This window comes from Anser anser (genome assembly GCF_964211835.1).
Source record: "Anser anser genome assembly, chromosome: 21".
Lineage (NCBI taxonomy): Eukaryota > Metazoa > Chordata > Aves > Anseriformes > Anatidae > Anser > Anser anser.
This window is the reverse complement of record NC_139742.1, coordinates 7911763-7938093: the sequence shown is the minus strand read 5'-3', so window position 1 is coordinate 7938093 and position 26331 is coordinate 7911763. Positions and strand designations below refer to the sequence as shown.

Sequence of the window (26331 nt, the reverse complement as noted above, 5' to 3'; positions counted from 1 at the left end):
GTAGGCAGGCAATAAAAGCGGTGGTTTGTTTGCAGATCCTATCAGGTGCAGAATAGGGTGCAGAACCGAGGCTGTGGCCTGCAGCTTCTTAACCCTTTGTGGAAGCAGCACTACAACGACACGAGAGCAGCTTCTGACCTGATTACATCCGAAATCTCACACCTGCAGTGCTGCTCTATCGCTTTGCACACACGCTTGCCTCTGTATGTGGAGATAGAGAGCTGGCCCTTTGGGGCCGCAGCGCGGAGCGCTTCAAAGGCGAGCGATTTGCATAGCCCTCCTGCGATGCCGGCTTTTGTGGGGTAAGCAATATTAGGGAAGTTTACACTGGTCTCGCAGTGCTGCTTTAGGAGGTGGTGCTGGCCCGGTTCCTGGGACTTATCTGTCTTTCCCTTGCAGAAATGTGAGCCCCCAGCATGGTGCGGCGGAGGTGTGCAGACTTGTTTAATCTTACAGAACCCAATATCTGCGTTTCAGCATCTGAGCCCCGGGGACACGGCGCTAGTCAGAACAGGGAGAAACGAGGAGTTAGCTCATCCCCTAGCATTCATGGAAAAGAGCTTACATCACATTCTCACCTGGACTGTTGCCCTTAATCTACGGCACTCGCTAAAGAAGGAAATAAAATCGAGCATGTTTAAGCACATATTTTCCATGTTTTGATCTTATTTCTTGAGCGCAGCCCAGAGGAGTGTGGGGAGTGCCTTTTGGGCAGTGTATAAGGTTACTCCCAAGCCTACTAGAACACAAGGGCTAGCTTTGCAGTTCAGACTGAATGTGTAAAGAGTCTGTAATCAGAGGTCAAAAATAAAATGACTATAATTAGCAGTGTCCAAAGCAACTGGAAATTGTGTCAGGCAGATCCGAGCCAGCTTTTCTTTTCCATCGCCTAATGAATGGGAGCTGAGGTTTCTCTCCAAGGATGAAAGAAGGCTGAGTTGTTTTCCATTCAAAACTGGTGCTGTGGGACCAATGCGAACTCACGACTCATTTACTACCTTGTTTTTCAGCTTTTGAACCTGCGGGCAGGTTGCGAGCAATTAGGCTTTTCCCTAAAGCATCTAAAATAACGCGGTGGTTCTCGCTGTCCTGGAGAGCGCGGGTGACAACATTTTGTCACCTTGGAGATGGATAAACAGCTCCAGCAACACCAGCTTACAGCTTTTCAGGTCTGAGTTTCAAAGCTAGCAGCCGTCCGACTGAAACACAAGTCTAGCAAAGATTTTTTCAGTGTGGGAAGAGTGTAAATGTAAAACGAGAAGAGGGGAGGCAGAGCTGAAGCTGAGCTGGGTGGCAGGGGTGGCAGGGCTTTTTGCTGGGCCGTGGCAGCAGCTGAATGAAACAATTTAGCTGTGGCTTGCACTCTCCCTGCAGCATGGAGTGACTCAGGTACTGCACAGGCATACTCGAGCCTGCAGGGCTTTATTTTTAGATGTCTGAATCACTGTCATGACTATATCCTCATAAAGCCGTGAGACGAGTGGGGATGCCCACGGACCCCATATTAAGTCATGTTTGGTGAACACAGACTCCCTTGCAACCGTTGTGACTTCTGCCTTCAGAGCTGCTTGCTGAAGTAATGCAGAATCTATGCCCTGTAGCTGGATTCTTTTTGTTTTTCCAATTTAAAACTAAATGTTTAGTTAGCAGCCTCGGTGGTTTTGCTGCAAGACCAGGGTGAGCGTGGACCCCAGCAGTCCTGTTGATGTTGGAGGCTGCTCGACTCTTGTGTTGTTTTAGTGTTGCTGGCACAGGGGAGCCACGAGTCGTGTTACCAGTGCTGTAATCCCATTAGCTCTCTCGGGCTCGCAGGGCTGTGCAAAATCAGTACTTAAATGGGAAATTACCAGAGACTCGCCAGATGCCGCACAAAGGTTTGCTAGTGATTCGGTAAACGGCAGCGTTTCTGCTTGCGAGCTGATAGGGAACCAGCCTGCTGGAGCGACTCTGTCAGATAAAGCAGAGCAGAAGTCCCGACTGCCGCTTATCAATACATTACAGCATCTTTCAGAAAGAAGTCTCATGGCTTTGGTGTGCTGGAGGAAACTGAACTTGGGTAGCAAAGTTCCGTTCCTGTAAATTCCTTCCTTGTTCAATTAATTGTAGCTTTGTCCTTTTTTTTTTTTTTCTTTTTTCCTGCAAACCAGTTGGGTAGCGTAGCAGTTTTCAGCAGCTAAAGGATTCCTGGTTTGTGTGTCTGCATGCACGGTGATTCCTCTATTCTGAAATATTCCAGGCTAAAAGAGGACTAGGAAGTAACACTACTAGCTGCTCCAAACTTGCTGCTCGGTGTCGTGCATCCTCTCTTCCTCACTGAAGATTTGCTTCCAAACATGCAGCTGGAAGGAAGAAGAGCTGTACCACTAACGTACCATAAAATTAATGTTGTTGACTGATCCAATCCTTTTTGCTGCAGTCGGGAAACGTGGCTGAATTGATAAGCTGCCCTGTGCGTCTCCCAATTCCCTTGCAAACACTGCGAGCTCTTTCCACATGAGGTTGCTGCAGCTGGAGATGTCTCATTCATGGTTGCTTAGAAAAAAAAAAAATAAAAATAAAAATGTGCTCTCTGACAAATAAAAATGTTTTGCTTCCTCTGGAGGCCCCAGAGGGCGGCATAAAAAATAATGAAGGCTGTGAGTCACTGAGCAGAGCCTGGCCAGCTGAGAGGGAACTGAGCCTCCCTTTTCCATAGAAGTTTGTGTGCTGTCATTGCACATCATTAATGCTCGCTGGTTTATGCTCATTCACTGTAATGTTGCCAAAAAAGAAAAAGGGCAGTCGGTCTTTCCGCTTCCAAATGCTGGCTGCTTCGAAGGTGACGTGATGTTAAAGGAAAAGTTTCTCCAGCACTCGAGAGCCATTGTTTGATTCTCAGGCTGCCCCTCCTCTGCCGTTTTCCTCCAAAACCTGGCCGCTCTCCTAGCAAACAAATTCCCTGGAGAGGGCCTTGGAGCAGCTCGCGGCCAGCTCCACCTAGGGTACAAAGGTTAGGGTGGGCACGCTTCCTGATTGACACGGGGACCCTCCCTTTCTTTTTCTTTTTTTTCTTTCTGAAGCCCTTACCGGGTCTTTTTTGGTCTCTGGATAAATTCGCTTTGCTTCTGTGGGTAATGGCAAAGTTGAGAGAAGTAAACTTGCTGGGTGGAAGTGATGGGTGTGAGGCTTCTGCGGCGTGCCTGTCCTGCAGCAGTGATGTGCTCAGACACCTAAGAGGGATATTTAAATTCTGTTCCGTCTTCTCTGTGTTCAGGATCTCAGCTCATCCTTTTGAGAACCTACAGCGTTACGCGAGTGCTGCGTATCAGCATCTTTAGACTTCTGAAACATCCCTAGGACTTTTGAGAAAGGGGGCGTGAAATGTGGCAGAAAGCTGCTGATGGAGAACTGAGCTGTGCGGGGCAGGTGCGAAAGCCAAGAGCGTGTCTGGGGTTCCCCTCCTGTTCTGTTCCTTTCACCCTCCTTGGAGGCCTCGTACTTCCTCTCTGTCATCGTACACATGCGGTGACAGGCTGGAACTTCTTGTCTCAAGAAAAACAGGTGCCCTCCATCACAAAAGGACTGGAAAAGGGCCCCTGCCTTAGCCCCGCGTTGTCCACAGCACGCCGATGAGCTTCAGGTCCGGCCTTCTGGCAGTTCCTCTGCGGAGGGGCTCAGCTGCTGGAGGATGCTAGGGGAGTTTCTGGTTAGAGCAACATTTCTGCACAGCTCAGAGGCTTCGGTTTTCCTTTATTTGTTCTTATTTTAGTGTTTGCATTACTGGAGAGCTTTCAGTTAGGGCAAAGGCCCCACAGCTCTGTGTACTTACAAGTGCCCATTAGATAAGCCCTTTGCTTAAAGTGAAGGTGGAAGGAAGGTGGCTGGGAAATCTGGTAATATTCATCTAAAATCTTTACAGATCCATGCTTTGCAGTATATTTTGCAATTATAGTCAGTAACTCTTTATCTGTCCATCGTGAACTGATTGTCCTCTTGTTTTCCTGGCAGCAGAATTGGGTCTGGAGGAGCAGGAACCCGTCCCCATCGCTGCTGCCTCGTTCGGTAGTGCGCCGCAGCACCAAGTGGGCAGGCCCAGCAGAAAGGTCGTTTTGAACTACACCTCATTATTTTTCCCTTTTGCTTCTGAACCCTTAAAGTCCCTGTCAGCGAGGGTTTAGTTGAAGCCTTGCAACTTGCCTTTTGTCTTCCACAAATGATCGAGCTGTGCCCAAGGGAACAAATGCCATTTTAATGGGCATTGTTGTGTAATTCATTACATAAGTCACCTCTGTGTTCAAAGGACTCGTGGCACAAATGGCAGGAGCGCTTGATTAAAAATGAGCACAATGGCTTCGTTACGACACTGGGAGAGATGTTCTCTGTTATTTTTAATCTGATAGCTTTTAAATATGTGCATCCAGCAGAGACCCAAATGGCCTTTAAAAAGGGAACCATTTGTGGGATAAGATTTTAGACTACTTCGTTCTTTCTAACGAGCCTGGAGAATCAGTGCAAGCTGGAAAATGAACTTTAACCCTTTTTAAAGGTTTTGTCTCCTCTAAAGCCTCACGATTTCTGTATGTGAGCACATAAAGAGTGAGAGAAGATGGAGGGTTTCGTTTTTCAGGTGAGGGATAGATATGATACTGTATCCTGTAGTTTACGAAAAACACTATTTTTTATTTATTCACTATGATCCCAATACTACCCAAGGTGAACTGTTAAAATGCACATCCATGCAGTTGCAGCCCGCCTGTCGTCGAGCAGTGCCGTAGTAACACAAACCTTACCAAGAAGTCCAGAGGCAGATAAGGGGGCTTCGCTTGTCCGCCCTTTACAGGCTCCCATCAGACGGGGCGGCGCTCACAGCTCACGCGGGAGGTGGCCGGGAAAGTCTGCAGTGACTGAGCTCTGCACGGCGCTGAACTTTCCATTTGACTTCAAAGTAAATAATACGCTGCCAGGCCAGGCTGGTGGAATTCACCGTGAGTGTTTTGACTTCATTCTGGTGTTCTTTCGAACCCAAGTGGGAAACAACCGCTTCGCCATGGCAGTGGTGGCGTAGCCGTTGGGCTTTGACCTGCCGGCCTTCCCCTGAGCACTCCGGTTTCTTCACACTCAAGCGCGTAAGCTGATTCATCCACCTTCCCTCGTGCCCTTTAACCCCCTACCGCTTGAAATCTCTGGTTATTCCTCCTCAGGCCAAGCTCTCAGCAAACCAGCGGGAAGCACGGCTGCGTTGTAGTGGATGGAGGTGCGCGTCCCTGCTCGGCCAGCAAGGCCTCAGATGTGCCCGGCGGTAGGGCCACGTTGGGCCGGAGCATCGAGCGAGGCTTCTCGTGTCTGGTGCGTGGGCCCACCTCGGGGACACGAGCTTTGAGCCCAGCGAGGCCCTGACTCAACAGCTGGAGCGCGTTCAAACCCAGCAGAGCAGGAGCCTTATTAATAGGGAGATGGAATTAGCCGTGAAGTGGGTGACGTATAAAAACTCCCGGTCAGAAATAAGAAACTCAAATCCGTAGTAATTTTGAAGGGATTTTTTTCTTCCAGTGCTGTGCAGCAGCAAAGCGTCCAGACATGACATACGAGGGGATGGGAAGTCAGCAGTTCCTTTGAGACAGAAAGGCTTTGATACAGTGGTATCTTTTTTCCCCCATTCCAGTTGAAATTGCGACATCCAGCTTATTACCCTGTCTTTTCCCATTCATCTTACCAATGTTTGGACTACGCATAGAAATACAGGTACCCTACTTCTGCACCCCAGAAAGGAGAAAGAGAAGCTCAGAAGGTGGTGCTGGAATTCAGTGAAACGCTGCTGGGTATCCATCAACAGGAGGTGGGGGAGTAGTACAACGGTGATTTCTGATGGGCAGACTGCTGAGCTCAGGAACGACCTCAAGGCTGCATTGAGAGCCTGCTTACTGTAGGCTGGCAGGAAGGTGCAGAGGGACAGGAAAAGCGTTTTGAGCACTGTCATGGCTCTGTTTTCTTCTTCTCTGTGTACGTTATCAAATTATTGAATCAGTGAAGGCATTCTGTGCTGTTTGAACTTTTAACTGGGCAGATGTAGGACATGTTACATACTTAAATGGGATGTGGTGTATAGAAAGTGAGCTTCTCAAAGCAGACCAATGGTAACCAGTCTGAGAAGTCTTGCACAGCCGTGCTTCTTGCAGGAGAGTTTTAGCCTTCATCTGTAAAAGCTTCGGTCACTTGCACCTTTGATCTAGAATACATTCTTACTTCAGTGCAACTTCTCTTTTATACCACTTCATCCAAATTCATTAAAATGCAAATTCTGTTCATAGTGCTTGAATGATGTATCTGCTTGAAAGCCTTAAAGCCCATCATGCTGAATGTCTGTTGGCAGTCAGTGAATATCATCACAGGAGCTCCACAGCTTGACTCATGAATATCGGAAGAGGGACCAGGGACTGCAGTGTGATTTTGATGTTTGGAAATGGAGAGATTCTGCACCAGAATCACCGACTCACTCTGTGCTCTGTTTAGACAAGTTGCTTCACCTTTGCGCCTGCTTCCCATCTGCAGAATAAGGTTAAGACCCAACTGTTTGAGGGTGAGATAGATACGTTTGCAATGTGCTTGGAACAAGAAGAGCGCTATTTTAAGTGCTATGTGCAATTGAGTGTAAGAGCATATTGGTTTGTGACTCATTTGTTTAACTACAAATGCATCAGAAACTCATGAGCAGATGAGATCTGGAAAATGCCTATTGTAGATGGAAAGACAGTAGTAAAAAGCTGCATGAATGTGTGATCGTCAAACTAGGTCCTCATAGGGCTGTTCACACAATAACCTTTATTTTGCAAACGTCAACTGTTTTTACTTCATCAGTACTATTTTAAGAAGTTCCCATTCTGCTCCAGCCACTTGTTCCTGTCCTCGCTCCATAGATCTGTGTCTCCTCGGAGCACAGCCGTGCAAGCGATTCAGCACTGGATGTGGCAGAAAGGTAAAGAGAGCGAAGGGCAGTGGTTAGGCTGCTGTCAGCAGAAGAGAAACTTTCTTCACTGACAAGACGTCGCCTTTGTGAGGTTCCTCACCATGCACTCTTACTGCTTCAACTGCTCGTATGCTTACCAAAGTTGGGTAGAGATGTCTGGTGGGAAGGAGAAATGGAAATTGCAACCTTCTGAAATCTTCCTCCCTTCCCAATTTCTTGTCTCTCCAAGGCTAAATTATCACCATAAGCAACCAAGGGTTTTGTAGGTACTGTACGTTGTCTCACTCAGTTTGGATCTCACTGCTGTCCATGGAGGAGCCAGACACAATTGGTTGTCATTTCCCTGTAGATTAATTATTGTAATTGCCAGTTCTTTTAAAAATAAAGTCTGAGCCATGACTTCTTCTGGCAAGCATGCATACCTGCACATGTATAGCAATTCTCACACGACGTACCAAATAAACACTGTTTTTTTGTGGAGCACGAGAGCATTATCGCAGCAGCCAGGGGCTGTTTTCAGTGGTGACCTTCAACACTGTGGAGCCGGAGAGGTTTTAAAGGTTTGGAGATCCCCTTGAGGATGTAAAGCAATGACGTAAATTGTTGCTAAGTTAGGGTGCCAGCTGCTGCCCGCGATTCTTCAGAGGCCAATTGATATGTCTGGGTTTATCTGCAGTGACCAAGGTTTTTAGCACCTCCCTCCCCAGTGCATTACACGGGACTTTATGATACAAAGAAAACTTGGAGAACCCTGTAAATGGAGAACGGGTCTGCAGCCAGACTGGATTATAATTGGTGCTGATGCAGCTTTCCATTAATAGCACGTCTGAAAAAGTTTGATGCGGAGGACCCGACTAACTGGAGTTTTGGCTGCGGTGAAGGTGTTAATAGTAGGGTCTTAACACTCTTGTCGGGAAAACGCGTTTAAAGGGAGACAGCCCTTACAGGGAGACGAGCGCAGGTTCCTTCCTTCAGGCTGTGGTTAGGTAAATTCTGAGTATTAGGAGTGGTGCTCGCGCTGGTGTGGTATTTAGCTGCTGGGTGCTGGGTTTGACTCAGCAGCCTTTTCTGCTCGCAGGCTGCATGCTAACGAGGTGGTGCAGTGCTGCGTACAGCGGCTGTGCTGTTTTGACTCAGTACAGGCAGCACAGTCAATTCCCAAATAATGCAAAAGAAAAATGAAACATGCAGCAAAACTGCTTACTTTTCTTGATAATGTAGTTAAAGATAAGTTCAGTATCTTCTGTTGAATTATCTGGGTCACTAGAGAGCAATTTAAACCTTCATTTATTAAAGTGCTGTTTGCTTAAAATACATTTGCAATTGCTGTCTGCAAGGCAGCATAGTTTTATTTAGCTTGCTGGCTGAACAGATAAAAATACATTGCAACAGTAAGTCTGCATGTGGCACGACTGCAAACCTTTGAGACTTCTGCTTTCAGATGATCAGAAACCCTTGAAAATACGATTTTCAAAAGCTTTGAGCAGTTCTGTAATTAAGCTTCTTCGGGGATGCACCAGCGCCGAGTGGTTCCTTCTGTTCTCGTGGTTTGTGTTGGTACTTCGGGTGTGAAATCCACAGTGAGTGACAGGGGCTGGTGTTTTCGTTCAGATATTTCATAGAGCTTCAACCAAACAGTGCTACCAAGCGGGTAGAGCTAGGGACCAGCAGCCTGGGAAGGGTGTGAGGTCGGACTGTGCTTTCCTTTCCTGAAGCTGCCTGCGTGGCCAGGGTGGTTCCTGACCCCGCGAGCAGGAGCTCAGGCAGCCCAGGTTCTTCCCCTGCTGTGTGAACAAGCCACTTCATCCCCTTGACTTAGTATCCCCAGCTGCAAAAGAAGGACAGTGATTACCTCCTTTGTGAAGTACTCTGGGACCTGCTGGAGATAAGTGCTTTTCAGAGAGGAGTTTTTCCTTCTCTCTCCAAGGCGCAGAGCAACAGCAGTCCTGCTGTTCCTGCCTTGGCACTTCAGCCTTGCTGCCTCCGAGGGGAAGCAGGAAATGGTGGTGATATTGTGGTTGGAAACATAATAAAGAGCCACATTTTTTTTTTTATCCTGTTCCACTCAATAAATTTACATGGTTGCAATGTTTTTCGTAGGCTGGTTTTCCAGATAATGCTGTAGCACAATTTCCCTGTTTTCAGCAACTTCACCCTAATCCAGTAACGCATTTCTGTGTCTTTCTAGATTCTGAGCGTTCCCATCTCTCCTCGTTCACTATGAAGTTGAAGGGCAAGTTTCATTCACCAAAAATAAAGAGGACCCCTTCAAAGAAAGGAAAGCAAGCTGACCTGACAGTGAAAACGCCAGAGAAGTCAGCGAACAAAGTAAGCAGATGAAGGACATGTTCTATTAGTCTTGCTGGTTTCTTGCTTGCTGGTACTCAGTTTGTCAAAATCTGCAGCCCTGCTTCCAGCGTGTGACTTTGTGCCATACAGAATTCCGCAGATATGTCAGGGAACTTCAGGGTTACTTTATGGTTAGTTACAAACTATGCAATAAGAGATGTATTTTCTTTTTTTGAGATGCTGATGAGACCTCCTTCCATCATTATTTAAACATCTCCTTACGGAATGTAGCTTAATGCCTGACATCCTCCCAACGTGCACACCCTATGATTATTCTTACAGCTTCCCAATGACTGCCTGGTTTTGGGGCGTGATCCTTTAAAAAACCCCAAACCTAGGTGAGCAAATCCTTGAAGCTCGTCCAAAGACGTGCGCAATCTCTGATGACGTTAGCAGGGAGAGTCAACCAGGCGCACTGAAGGAGCAGCTGATTCCAGCACACTGGTCCTCGCGTCCAACATACTTCACGCCCTGTAGGAGCTGAGGGCTGGGCACTCCTTCCCAGCACAAACCTATCAGTGTTATCTCCTCTGCTGTTGTGACCCGATTGCGTAGACTGAAGGATCTCTCCATAACAGTACTGTTGCAGTCAGTTTTCAAGTATAAATCTAAGCCAAAAGTTAAGAACAGTCGAGGTTATTTATGATAATTCAGAATCTTTTCCAGTTGTTGTTGAAAGTCTCATCCAATGTGCAGTGCCAGACACGCAAACTTTTTTAGATTATCTCTGCTGAGGATTGTTGTAGCGCTGTTGCGTGCAGTCAGCAAGATATTGTTATCTTACACTGTGCGATGTGCTTAACACCCAGCGAGATGGCCGCAGGGCTTCCTAGCCCTGTTCTGCGCCATCGTATGGGAGATGATGAGGCTTTTATGTTCCAGGCCGTAGTTTGTCCCCAGGAGGCAACAGATACGCTGTCTAGGGAGCCAAGCACCTTGCTTCGCCCCACATGCGTACTGGACTCCTGCCAAGAAACATAAAAAAATCTGTGAGTTCTATTTAAAGGCTTTTAAGTCCAACAACATTTCAGGAGGGTATGTTGAGATGAGTTCAGAGGCGTACCATGTAGAACATATTTCTATTCTACCAATGTGTTGTACTGTTTTACTGGGAAGTTTTCTCCCAATGTTCTTTTTATTGATTGATTCACTAAAATGCATGTAGAAGATGCATTGTTTTTTCCTCTGAATTGATGCGGGATCAAAAATGAAATAAATTAAAAAAAAATTAAGAGCTGTTTTCAAAATGCTATTCTACAGCAAATATGTAGTGGCGTGTTAATTAAAGGCAAAGCTTTTGCTTTTTCTTTCATTCCTATAATAAACAGTGTAAGATAAATGACTAATAAGGCACGCTGAATATGTAAAACCGTTTTTTAATGTACAGAATGGGATTTTTTTTATTGGAAAATAAAACACTTGAAATATTTTTTTTTATTGCAGACAATTATTTAAGCCGTATACACTCTGTACTGTGAAATATTGTTGATTTCTGGCTTATTCCTTATCTGTTTTAATAAGTGGCTGATTAGTCCAGCTAATCAGTTAGTTGGAAATAGTCAACTCATTAGCTTTGTGGGGAGGGAGAGGGGAAGAGGATATGCCTGGATTGTCACCAGGGTCTCTCACTTGTGTACAAAGATTGGTTGATAAATAGGAGATTTTGTGTCAGAAGACACACTTGGTACGCTAAATAATCATCCTTTCCTCCCTCTCAAGTACTACGTGCTATTTTTATACTCTTGAAGTAGATAATCACTCTAGAAATAGCAATACTAAAAATTAATGTAAAATCACTACACACAACCTGAAGGTTATGCTCAGTGCACACACACCTCTTCTCCTCTTCCCCTTTATACCTGTACGTGGGGAAAATAAAGAGATTTTTTTCCAGACCCTCCTTTTTTAGGCCATGTCTTTGATTCTTACCTGAGGGCATACTGTAGGAACAGTAGTGTCCTTCAACACTACATATGAAGTTACAATAGGATTTTCACTGCCAAACTGCAGGGAAAAAATGGACTTTTCCTGCTTTTATAAGCAGTTGTATTCTGTACAACTCACTGTAACCCTTCTGTATCTCATGCCCGACGCATTTGTAATGTTTTTTTAAGGGAAACCTTTCAAAATCAGGCAGAAATACGTAAATGTGTCAGGCAGGCAGGGAAGTGGAGAGGAGATGCTGCTTTGCCTGAATACTACGTTTATCTCATTTAATTCCCCAAAGGGTCATTGCTGAATCCCACATGGCTCCCACGGTTACAGAGCTGCTCTGTCGCGGCGATAAGTTAGCTACTGGGGCAAATTCATTTCTGCTGGGAAATTAAACAAGAGATCATCCCGGGTTTTCTCACCAACCCAGAAGGATACCATCCCGCATTTACTTTGGCTTTAGGGGCACACTGCAATGTTTGGTGGAAGATCTTAGTATCATTACCCTTGTGAGATACTCCCATCCCAGTGGATTACTGTTCCGCTTTCTAGAGTTATTGCTGTTACTCTCAGGCCTTGGTGAGTAAAGCACTGAACACCAGAAACTTCAGCCTCATAGATAAATACGCGTTAATCTTTGCTGAGCTCTGTAACAGAACCTGCAGTCCTGAGTAGGATATGCCAGCTTTTTGTGTATGATAATGTGTGTATGTATTCAAACGTACGTGTGAGGCCTTTGGACCTCAGAAGGGGTTTCATAAAAAGCACTCGTATAGGCTTGTTAACAAAAAAGCTAGCAGGGAGGTCATGAAAAATGGGCTGTCCCCCGAGCAGTGTCCGGCGGCTGGAGTTGCATGCCTTGATGCGCTCAGCGGAAAGCTTTGTTTCCACTTGTCATTCGCAGCCCTGAACTCTCAAAGTCAGGCCCATCCCTCCTGTGCTCCAGAAGAGTGTTTAAGCTATTAAGTCACAAGCCTTTGTACAGGAAACAGTTGTTGAATGAATGCATAAACATTAATCAGAGCAGGAACTGCAATCCCCATTTTTTCACTTCTGTTTGAGAGCTCTGACCACTGGGCCATAGTCATGCAGCGCATGGGCCATACAGGCTCTCCCATCCCTGAAGTCTGCGATCATTTCACGTGAAGTGCCTCTCCGTATCCTGGAATGGGCTGTGCAGTGGGGAGGGCAGACGCCTGAAGAATGGACAATGTGATTTTTGACATCGGTGAGTTGCCAGGACGCTCCTCAGCAGTGGAGTTCAGGTGACATGGAGCAGGAATTGAGGTGCCTGGTGAGCAGCGTCATCAGAAGCTGAAGCATCAGCGGAGTTTGGGCACTTCCCAGATGAGCTGGAAAATGACTGAGTGGCTTGCAGGTCTTGGATTTGGACTTGGGCTTCTAAAATCAGAGCTAGATGGGACTTGAGATTAATCCTTTCATGGAACTGGCCCCAAATTACTGACCAGTGCTGCCTATAAATTGTTCTTCCTGAAACCTTTTGGGCTGCTGGCCTGATTTTGGAGAAAAGCAGCGTTTTAACAGCTGACAAGAGTATGGGGAGCACACAATGCCCATAGGTCATTAATTCTTGAGGCTGAATTTACTGAAGAGATAATGGATGAAACCTGACTCTGCTAAGCTCTCGGCTCCTTTTCTAGCAGTGTTCAGTAGTTAATTTAAATCTCACTTAGGAACTACTTGTGGCACTAGAAGTCCTCCAGGCATACTGTGTTAAACTTTTAAAAGCTATATCCCTGTCCAGATTGCCATTAGGATATCAAAATCATTTATGAATTTCTTTTTTTAGTGTTGGCGATGGCATGGAATTCGGTGACCACAGCTCAGCTTTATTCTAGTGAATTTTTCTCTTCTTCAGCATTCCTTCACTGATGCCAAAACTTGGTTTTCACAGTCTGTCCTGTGGAAGGTGTGCGAGTTCCCTTGTTCACAGAATCACAGAATCGTCTAGGTTGGAAGAGACCTCCAAGATCATCTAGTCCAACCTCTGCCCTAACACTAACAAGTCCTCCACTAAACCATATCACTAAGGGCTACATCTAAACATCTTTTAAAGACCTCCAGGGTTGGCGACTCAACCACCTCCCTGGGCAGTCCATTCCAATGCCTAACAACCCTTTCAGTAAAGAAATTCTTCCTAACATCCAACCTAAACCTCCCCTGGCGCAACTTTAGCCCATTCCCCCTCGTCCTGTCACCAGGCACGTGGGAGAATAGACCAACCCCCACCTCTCTACAGCCTCCGTTAAGGTACCTATAGAGAGCGATGAGGTCTCCCCTGAGCCTCCTCTTCTCCAGGCTAAACAACCCCAGCTCCCTCAGCTGCTCCTCGTAAGACTTGTTCTCCAGACCCCTCACCAGCTTCGTTGCCCTTCTCTGGACTCACTCAAGCACCTCCATGTCCTTCTTGTAGCGAGGGGCCCAAAACTGAACACAGTACTCGAGGTGCGGCCTCACCAGAGCCGAGTACAGTGGGACAATCACCTCCCTAGTCCTGCAGGCCACACTGCTTCTTATGCAAGCCAGGATGCTGTTGGCCTTCTTGGCCACCTGAGCACACTGCTGGCTCATATTCAGCTGCCTATCAACCAGTACTCCCAGGTCCTTCTCGGCCAGGCAGCTTTCCAGCCACTCATCTCCCAGCCTGTAGCTCTGCTTGGGGTTGTTGCGCCCCAGATGCAGGACCCGGCACTTGGCCTTGTTGAACTTCATACAGTTGGCCTCAGTCCATTGGTCCAGCCTATCCAGATCCTCCTGCAGAGCCTTCCTTCCCCCGAGCAGATCGACACACGCACCTAACTTGGTGTCATCTGCAAACTTACTGAGGGTGCACTCGATCCCCTCATCCAGGTCATCGATAAAGATATTAAAGAGGACCGGCCCCAGCACTGAGCCCTGGGGGACTCCACTAGTAACCGGTCTCCAACTGGATTTGACTCCATTCACCACAACTCTTTGGGCCCGGCCATCCAGCCAGTTTTTAACCCAACAAAGCGTACGCCAGTCCAAGCCACAAGCAGCCAGTTTCTTGAGGAGAATGTTGTGGGAAACGGTGTCAAAAGCCTTACTGAAGTCGAGGTAGATCACATCCACAGCCTTTCCCTCATCCACCAAGCGCGTCACTTGGTCATAGAAGGAGATCAGGTTCGTCAAGCAGGACCTGCCTTTCATAAACCCATGCTGACTGGGCCTGATCGCCTGCTTGCCCTGCAAGTGCCACGTGATGACACTCAAGATAATCTGCTCCATGAGCTTCCCTGGCACTGAGGTCAAGCTAACAGGCCTATAGTTCCCCGGGTCTACCCTCCAACCCTTCTTGTAGATGGGCGTCACGTTTGCTAGCCGCCAGTCGACTGGGACCTCCCCTGATAGCCAGGACTGCCGATAAATAATGGAAAGCGTCCTGGCCAGCTCCTCCGCCAGTTCGCTCAGTACCCTCGGGTGGATCCCATCCGGCCCCATCGACTTGCGTACATCCAAGTGTTGTAGCAGCTCGCCAACCATTTCCTCATGGATAGCGAGGGCCACATCCTGCTCCCCAAAGAGCAGCATCACAAAATGAATTAGGTTGGAGACTGATTGGAAAGGAGGTTTTTATTTGGAAATGGAGAGACAAGACTGTAGCCTTGTTTCAAACAAATAGGCATATAGCAATCAGCTGAGTTACTCAGAATGATGAAGGAGAACACCACACGTGTCACTATCGGGGATGGAGGCATCTTGTTGGGATTGTTTTGGAGTTCGAGATTTGTATGGGTTCTTTTCAGGAGAAGGACAGCTTTATTAAAACTGGTAGTTGTTGCCTCTTGTCTTTCATTATCATTACTATCTGCACTTAATACTTTTTTTTCTTTCACTCCCAGTTTGGTGCTTTGGTTTCAAAGCAATGCCCTCAAAGTCATCAGTAGTGTAAATCTTAGCCAAAAACTGATCTCGATTAGCCTTCAGTTTGGAACATGCATCTTGTAATTCAGAAAGTCAAAATGTTGGTTCAATTTTGCACTGACTATTTTCTTGAAAGAGTAAGAATTAAATGTGAAGTGTTTGTGGTGGAAGGGGTTTTCTCCAGTCTTCTGAAGCAGAATATTTCTCTTGAGTTTCGCTGTCGTTCAGGTAAGTTAAAGTAACTTTGCCCTTAAAAATGCTGTTTTAATATTCCTTTCCCTTTCTTCTTTAGAATGTATCATGGCTAGAGGAAAAGGAGAAGGAGGTTGTCAGTGCATTGCGCTACTTCAAGACTATTGTGGACAAAATGGTAATTGATAAGAAAGTGTTAGAGATGCTGCCAGGCTCAGCAAGCAAAGTGCTGGAAGCCATCCTGCCCTTGGTGCAGATTGATCCACGCATCCAACAAAGGTAAGTTTCCTTCTTTGGTTTTGGAAATATGGCAGGCCAGCAGGCTTCTTTCTTTCTTACGTCTGAAGAATTGTATCACACAGGAGACAGAAAAAATGCTGTAGTAGCTAATAAATTGACTGCCATTTTTACTGATTATGTGATAGTTTTCAAACTTAATTTAAAAGCAAACTCCCTGCTGTGAAGAAGCCCATGCTATGGAAAGGTAAAACAAATTAGAATGGATTCAAAGAGGAGGAAGGACTGATCCTTAGCATGAATGTAGATATTCATCATTTACTAGCTATCTTATTCTCCTCTAAATTCTGTACGGTTTCTGCAGTCCATGGTAGTATGCTAAAAGCTAGCAAAGTCCAACAGCTTCTACCTGAAATACAGCTTATCTTCAGGGTAATCCCTTTCTGAGTTCAGTTTATCCGTCCCAGTATTAGAGAAGTCAGCCTGTACTGTTAACTGCTTTGTTTTTGAATTTACTGGACCAGATACAGAACAGAAGTAAACAGATGTACTTCGGTAGATTAGCCAGTTCAAGTTCATTCCTGTGTGCTCTCAACAGATTATTTATAGGTTTGCTCTGATGCCTACTGTATTATGTTTTAACCGGTTAGACAATGAGTTTGAAGCCAGAAAAGATGTAGAAATTTGCCAAAACAAAGCTCAGCATGCATTATAAGAATCTGTGGAGTCATCAAGCCACGGAGATACAGCTGCTGTTCATAGATGCTGGAGCAATTGATTTAAACAAAGCAAGCAAACATCGCTGAATAATAAAGAATGAGCAAAACGAGCACACACACACAAAAGCACAAAATTAGGCAAGAAATGCACAGATCTTTGGTTTCTGAATCCTGGCAGTTTTTGCGCTGTTCCTGTTTGTTTTCCTAGTAAGCATCTCCAAATTTCTTGTTTGAGATGGTCATTTCAATTCTGATGCAAGAAAGGTTTATGGTATGGTCAAGACAGCTAGGTGTAGGGTGCTGATATCTTATAAACAGATGCTTAGCGCTTTTTGGTCCTAATGCATAGGGCATGGTTGTATGAGACAGTACAAATGGAAGGAGACAATGGGTGACTAAGAGCTGTGGCTGGGACAGGAGACGTGCAATTTAGGTTAGGTTTGTAGAAGTATAAAGAGGAAGAGCTGTTAGAATTGGAGTATTCACCAGGCTTCTGGGTTCAGACACAGAAGTTTCTTCCCTTGCTATCAGGTTTCTCGCAGTCATTAAATTTCTGACAAGCACCTGCTTTCACTTAATAAAAGAAAGAACAAATTTTCCCCTTACATCAGGAGAACATGTAAAATGTCAGCACATATTTTTAGGATAGATAGAAAATGTCATCTTTGTAGTCACTCACTTTGATTTGTGTATCTGCTGGGTGTTTGCTGGGCGATCTTTTCTTCCAATAATATATTTGGAAATAAATATCAACTACTTGGTCTTCAGCAGCAGCAGCAGCAGTATTTCAGATGGTTCTATTCTTCAAATCCCTTATAACCTATCTCTTAGTAGTAGGGTAGTGTAGCCTTGACAATTGGATATCCTCAGTTAGCCTGTGAGCAGAACTTTTGTAGCTAGTTGTCAGTGGAGTAGTCTGTACTCTCTTTCTGGAAATGGTATGCATTACAGCACGGATCCTGTGTATGTTCTGCCTTGTTTGACTTCACAGATTAAAAGGGGATTTGACATTCTCAAAAAGCCATGTCCTTTCATGCCTACCGGTACACTTTATTTTGAGTCGTGGCAGGACATAAAGGGGTGGTTTCGATGGTAAATCCCCCTCAAGAAAAATGAGCAAGGCTTGTGGCAGTGTGGAAGAAAGCCCTACAATTACTGTTGGACTTCTTTTTGCTTGAGGGGAAGCATTTGCATCAAGGAAAAAAGTAATTAAATCTAGCACAGAATGGGCTTTCAATTACTGCCTCTTTAGAAGGAAGCAGGCTGAAGATTAATGGCAAAGAAATCAAAGCCATAGAAAGAGATGGGGGAGGGCCCTATTTGGGAAATATCTCCTACTAAGATAATTTTGTTTAAAATTAGAACAACTGGCAAGCACCATGCTTTTAAAACAAACAAACAGAAAAGCACTTGCCATTGTTTGTATCCCTCTGGTTGTAACTTGACAATAGTTCTATCCCTGGTTCTGCAAACCTGGTTCACCTCAATAATCTCACTGAAGTTTGTGGGCTTGATTCTCTTCTCACAGATAATGAAATTACTGGAGTTAAGCCAGTGTAAAATGGATACCAGACAGAAACGGGAAGGTTCAGAACACTCTTATCAGTAATGATGGCAAGATTGCACCTTCTCTTATCTCTTTATGGTTTTGATGCAGTTTGAAATTGATTTAACTTTACAAAGAATTGTTGAAGCATTGCCATCAGCAGTACTGTTAGCACACCTTGTTTAGTAATGAAGTAAGTGTTTTCAGAATGGCCAGGAAAATGCCTGCAAGCACTGTTGTTACAGTTAACTTTTATTTGGAGTTGTCATCCTTCCAAAATTCTTTTTTTTTCCCCTTCAGAACAATAGCTTCAGTTCTGTTTCTCATTAAAAGCAAAACAAAGCAACACCCTTCCTCTTCCAGACCTGAAATTCATTCAGTTCAATTTTTGTAAAGAAGCAAGTTTTAATTATATGTTTTCAGGCGTTATAAACAGTGAGAAAATGATTTGTAAAAGAATGAATAGTCATCTCTCAATTATCTAAGACATTTTTGGGAGAGTTAATAAGGAGGAAGAAAAGCATAGTTAATGCTGAAATAATATCAATTAGACTTAACTACAGGATACAGTAGTTACCTTTGAAGTTAAGGCATAGGATGGAGGTGTAAATTAAAAGGGGAAGAGCGTTATTTTGAGCATTGCTGTGTTGACTTGCAGCCCAGATAATGGGTTGGTTGTACTTTCATGCTGTTGTTCCATTTGGTACTGGTGAACAGGAGAGCAACTGCAACGGAGTCGAAACTTTGTCACCTGCTAAACACAAATGATGAATGTCAGAGTTAAAAAGAGAACAACAACAATGGACACAATCAAAATTTTAACAGTATGAAATACACTTTAAATCAAGCACTTTGTAGAAACATTTGGTCGTATCTCCATAATTTCATTTTATTCATTTTTCTCATCTATTTCCTTCCATGCCATCCAGTTCTGCCATCTCATCCTGCTACAGCCGTGTGTACCAGAGTCTGGCCAATCTAATTCGCTGGTCTGATCAAGTGATGCTGGAAGGTGTGAATTCAGAAGACAAGGAGATGGTGACAACAGTTAAGGATGTCATAAAAGCTGTTCTGGATGGAGTTAAGGTACGTGAGACAAGTACTGTACATTATAGAAAGTATACACTATCTGCGTTTTAGAAGAGATCTAGGTGAAAATGTGAACTTTTTAAGTGCAGGTAAGATCCTGTTCTTGGCTTCAGTAAACTTAATTCAGATCAACAGCTCAGTAAGTGAAATGATCCTGCTTGGTGTACTGCTTAAAGACTAGCATAAATGGTTTGACCGTTAGTGTGCACTTCTAAAATGTTTACCCTGGCATTTGGATGGCTTGTAAGAAGCCATAAATCTTTATTGAGCATTGTATTAAATTTTCAGCAAGCCATTCCCATTCTCCCAATCTCCCATGCAGATTACAGGTCAGAGTTTGCATATTTTACGTCTAGACAAAATGTAACGGAAGTTCTTCCTGTCAATGCCCACAGAGAATCAAAGATTCCAGCTTCATCTTTTAACGTAAGGTTCAAGGTATTTGTCAGTGATACGTCACCGCTTTCAGCAGTTGGATTAGGGTGTGGGACCGGTGATGAGCTAAGCTCAGTTTTCTGGAGATTAATTTTGCATAACTAATGGAAACGTTTAACGGAAACCTTTGTATCCTTTGTGAGACCTGCTTATAGTATTCCCTCCCTGCCCTACCCAGGAAAATCTGTTGGCTTCCCTTCTACCTCCCAGTAAGTTTTTGGTACCCATTATTTCTTACAGTTCCTTACTGTTTTCTCTCTGCTGATGGCCACAGAGGTTGTGCATTCAGCTGTTCTGGCACTGCAGTTAAAAGTAGCTTGACATGGGCTCAGGACACTGGTGGAAAGACCGTCATATCTCCTAGAAATTACTTTGAAAACTGTGGAGAAGGTTAAGCAGGGCTGAACTGTAGGAGGAATGTTTAAAGGAATTACAGTAGGAAATTTGGGGTAGATTTTTAAAAACTGCAGCAGGTTTTTCAGCTGGATTGGTATATCAGGAACAAACATCTTTCATTGTACTCAAACTCAGTTTAGTTTTTATTACCTGGAGTTAAATGTAAAAATCAAATGGATCTCCCAAGCTTTGCCTGTCGTGTTTTCAGGAGTCTTGGTGTGTTGTTTGCGTGCGCTGAATATCTCTGTAAAGTTACTTAAGCACGGATACTAAACCCTAGTATGACTTGCTGAGCCGTTAAAACAAATATCTTTCAAACAAAACATTTCCATCACCTAAAGATGACAGATTTTCCAGCATTATTTTGCACAATACGCCCTTTAACTTTAAGCTCCAGATCTGGAAGGTAAAGCCAGTATTAAATTTGCACAGCAGGGTGGAGAAGAAGAGTTGAGCGTCACGTCCCAGCTTCTGTTAGCGTTGGAATTCAGCAGCAATTTGTAGTACGTGAAAATCTGCTCTGTGGTAGCCGAACTGCAGTACCCCACTAAGTAGTGAGACAATTCACCCTTTATCACTTAATGAACCTGTACGGTCCCGTGTTAGCACCGGACCCAGGCTACAGTTGTGTGGTCTCGTTGCATCAGGCTTGGACACCCACTGTCCTTTCACTTCAAGCAAGATTTAAACACCTGGCTCCTGTGGCTTCCCAGCCAAAGCACCGTGCCTGTCGGAGGGGGAAGGTCTGGGATGTCCTCTGTGCCCGCACTGCGAGCCAGCCGAGGCTGGAAGCGGTGCAGGGATGTCCGTGCACCGCTACACCTGAGCTGTTAAGCCCTGCTGAGCAGCGTGGCTGTAGCAGTCTCCTCTTGCCGTTAGACTAGAAGTTATTTTGGCCGTCCAGTTGGAGCTGGCTTGTGTCTGGTCAGCTTGGAGCGTGATGAGAGCAGATGTGAGGCTGTCTGGGCAGATGTGGATGTGTCTGCCCATCCACGGGTCAGCGTTTGGAAGTGGCTCGAGCTCATCTCCTACTGCCTAGCAAGGAGCAAGGCTTATTTTAGAAGGGCCAAGGCAGCCTTTTGTATCTGGAAGCAGAACTGAGAAGTTGGACACTTCTCTGCTGTGGAGAGCTTTTCTTGTTTTTCTGGCAGATCACACCAGATCCACTTCCACATTTCAGTGCTTACTTCCCCCTTTACTTTCAGAATTGAGCATAAACGAGTCGCTTGTTCGCTTGTGTTATTGCTGTTTTGATCTCAGGTTTTAGTGCCTTGCTAGCTAAATATAACAGGAAAAAAATCCTTGTTTTGATTACATAATTTCTTAAAAAAACACCTCATTTGGAACTACCAGTTTGCTGAAGTAGCATAAGTTTGTAGAGAGGCTTTAATTATCTCTAATTACTGCTGCAGGAATCTCTACTTGCTGATAACGACCAGCGTAACGTGCATCTGGCTCAGTCGCATGCTGATTACCTCGTGTACATTGAAGGTCCTGGCTTGATTTCCAAACACTAGCTCTTGTTCTGGGGCTAGGGGAGAGGAGAAAAAGCCGGGGTCCGGGGAATCCGGTGGTATTTGTCTAAGTTTAGAGGAAAAAGTGATCCTCTCGGGTGTTGTCAGTCATTTGTCGTCTCAGTGTCTCAGGGGTGTGGTTTTGTTATTTGTTCGTCCCCACAGCAGCAATGTGCTGAATAATTCTAAGGACACTTCTGAGCCAAACGTGACTGTTTCACTGCCACGCTGTAACACACTTCCATGTGGCGGGCAGGCGTACAGCCATCACAGCCGGTGGAACAGGGAAGCTCCCCGAGCCCTTCGGCCCTGGGTGTCAGTAATGATGGCAACCGACGGTGGCATTTTTCCTTCCACAGCCCTTTCTGTGGCAAGGAGCATCTACGGAGCGTTTTGGCTTTAGGTCTGAATGCCCATGTGTTTTATTTTCCTTATCGTGCTTTGTGTGGCTGCTCTTTATCGGGAGCACCCCGGTCTGGTCCCGCAGGGTCGGTTCGAGCCCAGGGAAGTGTCCGGAAACCTCTTCAGCAGTGGGGGTTTGTCCCAAAGGCAGAAGGTGGCCATCCCTTGGGTCACCGCTCACTCCTGACAGGGACTCAGAGCGTGGGGCCGGCTGCAGCCAGAGGCTTCAGGTGGTGTCACTCGGATTTCCACAGTGTACGATTTACAGAAAGCCTTGTTTGCGGATCGTAGGCTCCTATTCCTGTGATGCTCTGTCAGCTTCATAGGGGAATTTGAAAGTCTAAAAGGAATACCGGGTTTTTGATTAAAGATCATTCTGAAAGAGAGAACGAAACGGTGGAAAGTACATCTTTAAAAATCAGTTTCTGTTATGAGAGCTGGGGACCTGGGGACGTTCATCAGAGAAGTCTGAGGTAAATTCAGTGTCCACTTTGCTTGTGTGGTTCTTCTGCAATTGAAGAGCCTTAACGATTTTACTTTTCTATAGATGTTGTAATGTATCTTACCACAGTGGCATTTATAGATTATCAGAAGCCCTGACGGTGTTGTGCCCCTCATTGCCCGGTATTTACCTATTGGCACATGTGGCCCTGTGGGGGGGTGGCGTTGGCGAGGTGCTCAGCTGTGGTCAGCTTGGTGCTGGGCTTTTTCTGGTCAAGGCACTTCTCAGAAAATGCTGTTCCTTGCCAGGGCTCTTCTCTGTCTGCCCCAGACAGGAAAACCTTCACGGCCGTAGCCCAAACGGACGTCTCTGTGCTGTGTTTGGGTGCTCTCTTCCTCCCCAATGTGTGGGGGTTTTCCAAGGCAGGTTCTTTACAGCTGAGCATTTTGTCGTGTGCTGGGTGGACACAGTGTAAATTATTTCTGTGCCTAAGGTCCCATCAAGATTGTAAGTGTAATGTCTAAACCAAAATCAGTCGTGGTGTACGCTTGAATTGGACTGTGCTTTCCATCCCGCGCACATCCAGGGCAGTACTTTGTTCCTGTTGTTCTGCATCTGTTGTCTCGTAGAAGTTCAGCTTTAAATAGAGCCTTATACAGAAATACGTGGGCTAGAATATTCTTACTCCTCAGAAGGAAGAGGCAATGACAATTTCTGACCTCAACAGGCATGGATGTGAAGATGATAACGGAATGATGACACTGTACTTCAGGCTGCTTTAAAAAAAAAAAAAAAGAATAAATAAAAAATCGATCCCATATAATTTCCTTTGCATAATATGCTGGGAAGCCAATACTGTCAGGTGGCGCTGCCAGTTACCAGCCTAGCTGTAAGAGGGCATGTGTTTGTATCTGTGAGCAGTAGATCTCTTTGTTGGCCTCAGACACCTGTAAAATGTTCTCTCCATCCTTCTGGTGTGAATGGTTGTGGTTTTGACTGCTGACAGACTGGTAGTTCAGGATTATCTGCCCTTATCTCTTTATCCACAGCCTTATCTGTCTATAGCAGATACACTGTGATAGTTCCCGGAATTATTAAGACTTCCATTGCTAACATGTTAAAAGTTGGCTTTGGGGGAAGCAGGCCTTTTAATAGAGGTGTTCACTATTTAATTTGTTGTTAGGCATCTTACAGAAAACTTTTTTTTTTTAAATGAATGCATGAAAGACTTGTTTATAAAATATAAAGCAATTAGTTAACTTTTTTACTGGGTAACTGAAATGCTTAACTGCAGAAGGTATTTCTGTGCTTTATGTATGTAAAGTCAGCTTGCCATTGTCTAGGTTATTGTGGGGAACACACTTGTGATGATAGCGGAAAGAGGAAGCACAGCAAAAAGATGTGTATGTGGCTTTGTGCAGAATCCCCACAGGGCCACGATTTGTGGCTAAAAAGCTTAAATATGGCTAAACTGCTGCTGGGTGCAGGCTGTTCCCTGCACCACCTCATTTGTGGTACAGGTTTACACCCAGCTCACAGCTCTCTCTGTGTCCATGCCAACATTAATCCATACCTGGCTAACCAAGAGTTTATTGCAGTAGCATCCCTTTTTGTCCTAGAATGTTTGAGTGCAGCGTTATGCATCTCATGATTTTCCCTTTTTTTTCTCTCCCCTCCACCCACCAGGAGCTGGTCAGACTCACGATTGAAAAGCAGGAGCATCCCTCTCCCACAAGCCCAGTTAAACCCAGTTTACCAGCATGTAAATCTGACAGGTGGGTCACTGACAAACATGTTTAATGCATGCAGTCTAATAGAGTAGCTGGATGTGGGATTATTTCTGCTTCCTGATAGTTGGATTAAAGCACTTGGTTATTTTTCACAGAGGATAGCATAGTGCTTTTTACATAGTCTCATGCATTACAGTGGGACAACTTAAAGGAACAATATGCTGTGCTAGAGAAGTTACCAAAATCCGGCAATGAAGCATCACTTGGCCATGGTGTGCACATTGTATTCTGTATATACATCTCATTCTACTTGCAGATGTGAATTCTGCCTTCTGCTGTAGGTTTCTCTCATTACATATGATTTAAAGTACGTATTAATCTGTCAGCATGCTGCATTCCAACTGTGTCTTATGATCCACAATCTGTATTTTGCTTGTTACAGCCCATCAGAGCTTCCCCTTACAGACCGAGAAATGGAGATCCTAAACAAAACAACTAATATGACTCAGTCAAATGAGCTACTGACTGACTCCATGGATGAAGAGGTTGCACCTCCTAAACCCCCTCTGCCTTGCATTCGTGTGGCAGAAAACAGGTAATGCTGGCCAACCAGCTGACTGAAGAGTAGCAGTGCCTCTTACCAGCCTCTTATTTTTTAAATATTCTTGTCAAAATGTGTGTGAGAGGTCACCGTGAATGTTAGTAATGCCTCTGAATTTCCAGCCCTCCATGGTAATTCTTCCAGCTCCAGCAGTCTGTTCATGACTTTATGTTCTTTGTCTTGTTTTGAGCAGTACCCTTCATTGTATTTTCCTTTTTCTTTTTTTTTGTAATGTGAGATTAATAATGCTTGAGCCTCTTAGATGAGAGGCATTGCCTAATTGCATTAAATCTTTTATTTAAAGTCATGTAAATACACACCATATTCTGCACAGCACTGCACAGCAGTATCCTGTGCTGTTCTAGTTGTGGTGTGTGCTTTTATATCCAATGGGAAATGTTCTCTTAACCTCAGCTGGAAATTACCAATCTGTCCTGCACATCCAGGGGGTTCTGCATTGGTTATCAGCCTAAGAGTGAAAGGAGTCACTAGTGTGTGATAAAAATCTTTTACTTCGTTGTTCTTACCCTGTTCTGCGAGTAACCACATGAAAGTTTCTATGTTCTATTTTGGGACGGAAAAGAAAACCCCCAATTTACAGCTTTTTGGTGTGTGTGTATGATGTTTTTCTTCTCTAGTACTGGTGCTAATGGATGGTGTGAAAATACATGTTGTGTGCTAATTTGAAAACGCAGCATTGAGGGCTGTGGTTAGCAGAAAAAAAAAAAATCACATTTCTATGTGTATTATGAATTCTCATGGGTTACATTATAAAAATTTCCTGTTGTGTTCCAGGAACAGAATATGTGTGCTCTTGGGAACCTCGTAGGTTTGGTAACTGCCAGAATTATTTATCATTAGAAGCAAAACCTAAATGTACAGTGGTTGAAATCTCACTGGTTACTACTAGTGGGTGTTTAATAATGTGTGTATCCACACTGATTAATGCCAAAACTTGGGCCCGTGCCGCATATATGCGTGGCAATACTGACTGTCTTGTTGGCTCAAGTTCACCAGGAGTGGAAAAAGGCAGACAGTGAATTTTCCTGTCCTGTAAATTTTTGCAACTTTGAACCCCTTTCAAACCTGGAAGCTTTGAGGAAGAGGAAGAAGAGACTTCTGCGAACTGAAACCTTGTTCGGGTCAACCAAAACATTTAATTTGGACTTCCACCACTTACATTTAAAAATAATTGCTGTGCTAATTAGCTTCATTAAAAATAATTTTTCAAACGGCAATTATTTTTGTTTCTGAAACACTTACTCTTTTCCAAGCTTAAAAAAATAAATCACTGCACAGGACCTTCCCTGTGCGAGTGTTCTTAAATTGGTGTTTGTCAGTGGATACACTTCATTGAATAGCTTCTGGCCAGCATTGGACAAGAAGCTGTGAGATTTGAGCCTAGCAAGGCGAAGGCTTTGTGCCAAACCAGCTCCTGAAGCCTCTGAAAGTCTTTCTGATGGTCGAGTAATGGAAGCATCAATGCCTCTTCTGTCTTGCAGCCCTCCTCCAGCCTTGCCCCCTAAAAAACGGCAATCAGCACCTTCCCCAACCAGAGTGGCAGTTGTGGCCCCCATGAGTCGAGCCACCAGTGGGTCCAGCTTACCCGTTGGAATCAACAGACAGGTAATGGCATCACCCCTTTGTGAAAGCCAAGGGGGACGTGCTGCGGAGCGTAGCAGAAGCTCAGAGAAATGCTGGGTCCTGCAGCCGTGCAGTTCCCAACACGCCCCTGCTCGTCCCAGGCAGCCCCGTACTGACGAGTGCTGCAATGGGAGCTTTAGTGGCAGGAACGTCGATGTAGTAAATCATGTGAAGGAGGTGAGGTTTTTTTACATTGCTGTTGTACTTAAATAATGAATTTCTACAAAATTTGTTGCCTTGAGGTGTAGCAGGAT

General features: G+C 44.9%; 1 protein-coding gene across 7 annotated transcripts in view; it reads left to right on the top strand.

The window, feature by feature from the left end:
* Positions 1–26331, top strand: part of RAPGEF1 (Rap guanine nucleotide exchange factor 1) — a 90047-nt gene that overhangs the window by 24279 nt on the left and 39437 nt on the right. For all 7 annotated transcript variants that reach the window (XM_083807170.1, XM_083807165.1, XM_083807166.1 and 4 more), the window contains 6 exons: positions 9132–9271; positions 15423–15601; positions 18754–18910; positions 23789–23877; positions 24275–24427; positions 25936–26059. In XM_083807170.1, coding sequence (XP_083663296.1) covers positions 9132–9271; positions 15423–15601; positions 18754–18910; positions 23789–23877; positions 24275–24427; positions 25936–26059 — 842 coding nt within the window. The remainder of the gene's footprint in view (positions 1–9131; positions 9272–15422; positions 15602–18753; positions 18911–23788; positions 23878–24274; positions 24428–25935; positions 26060–26331) is intronic.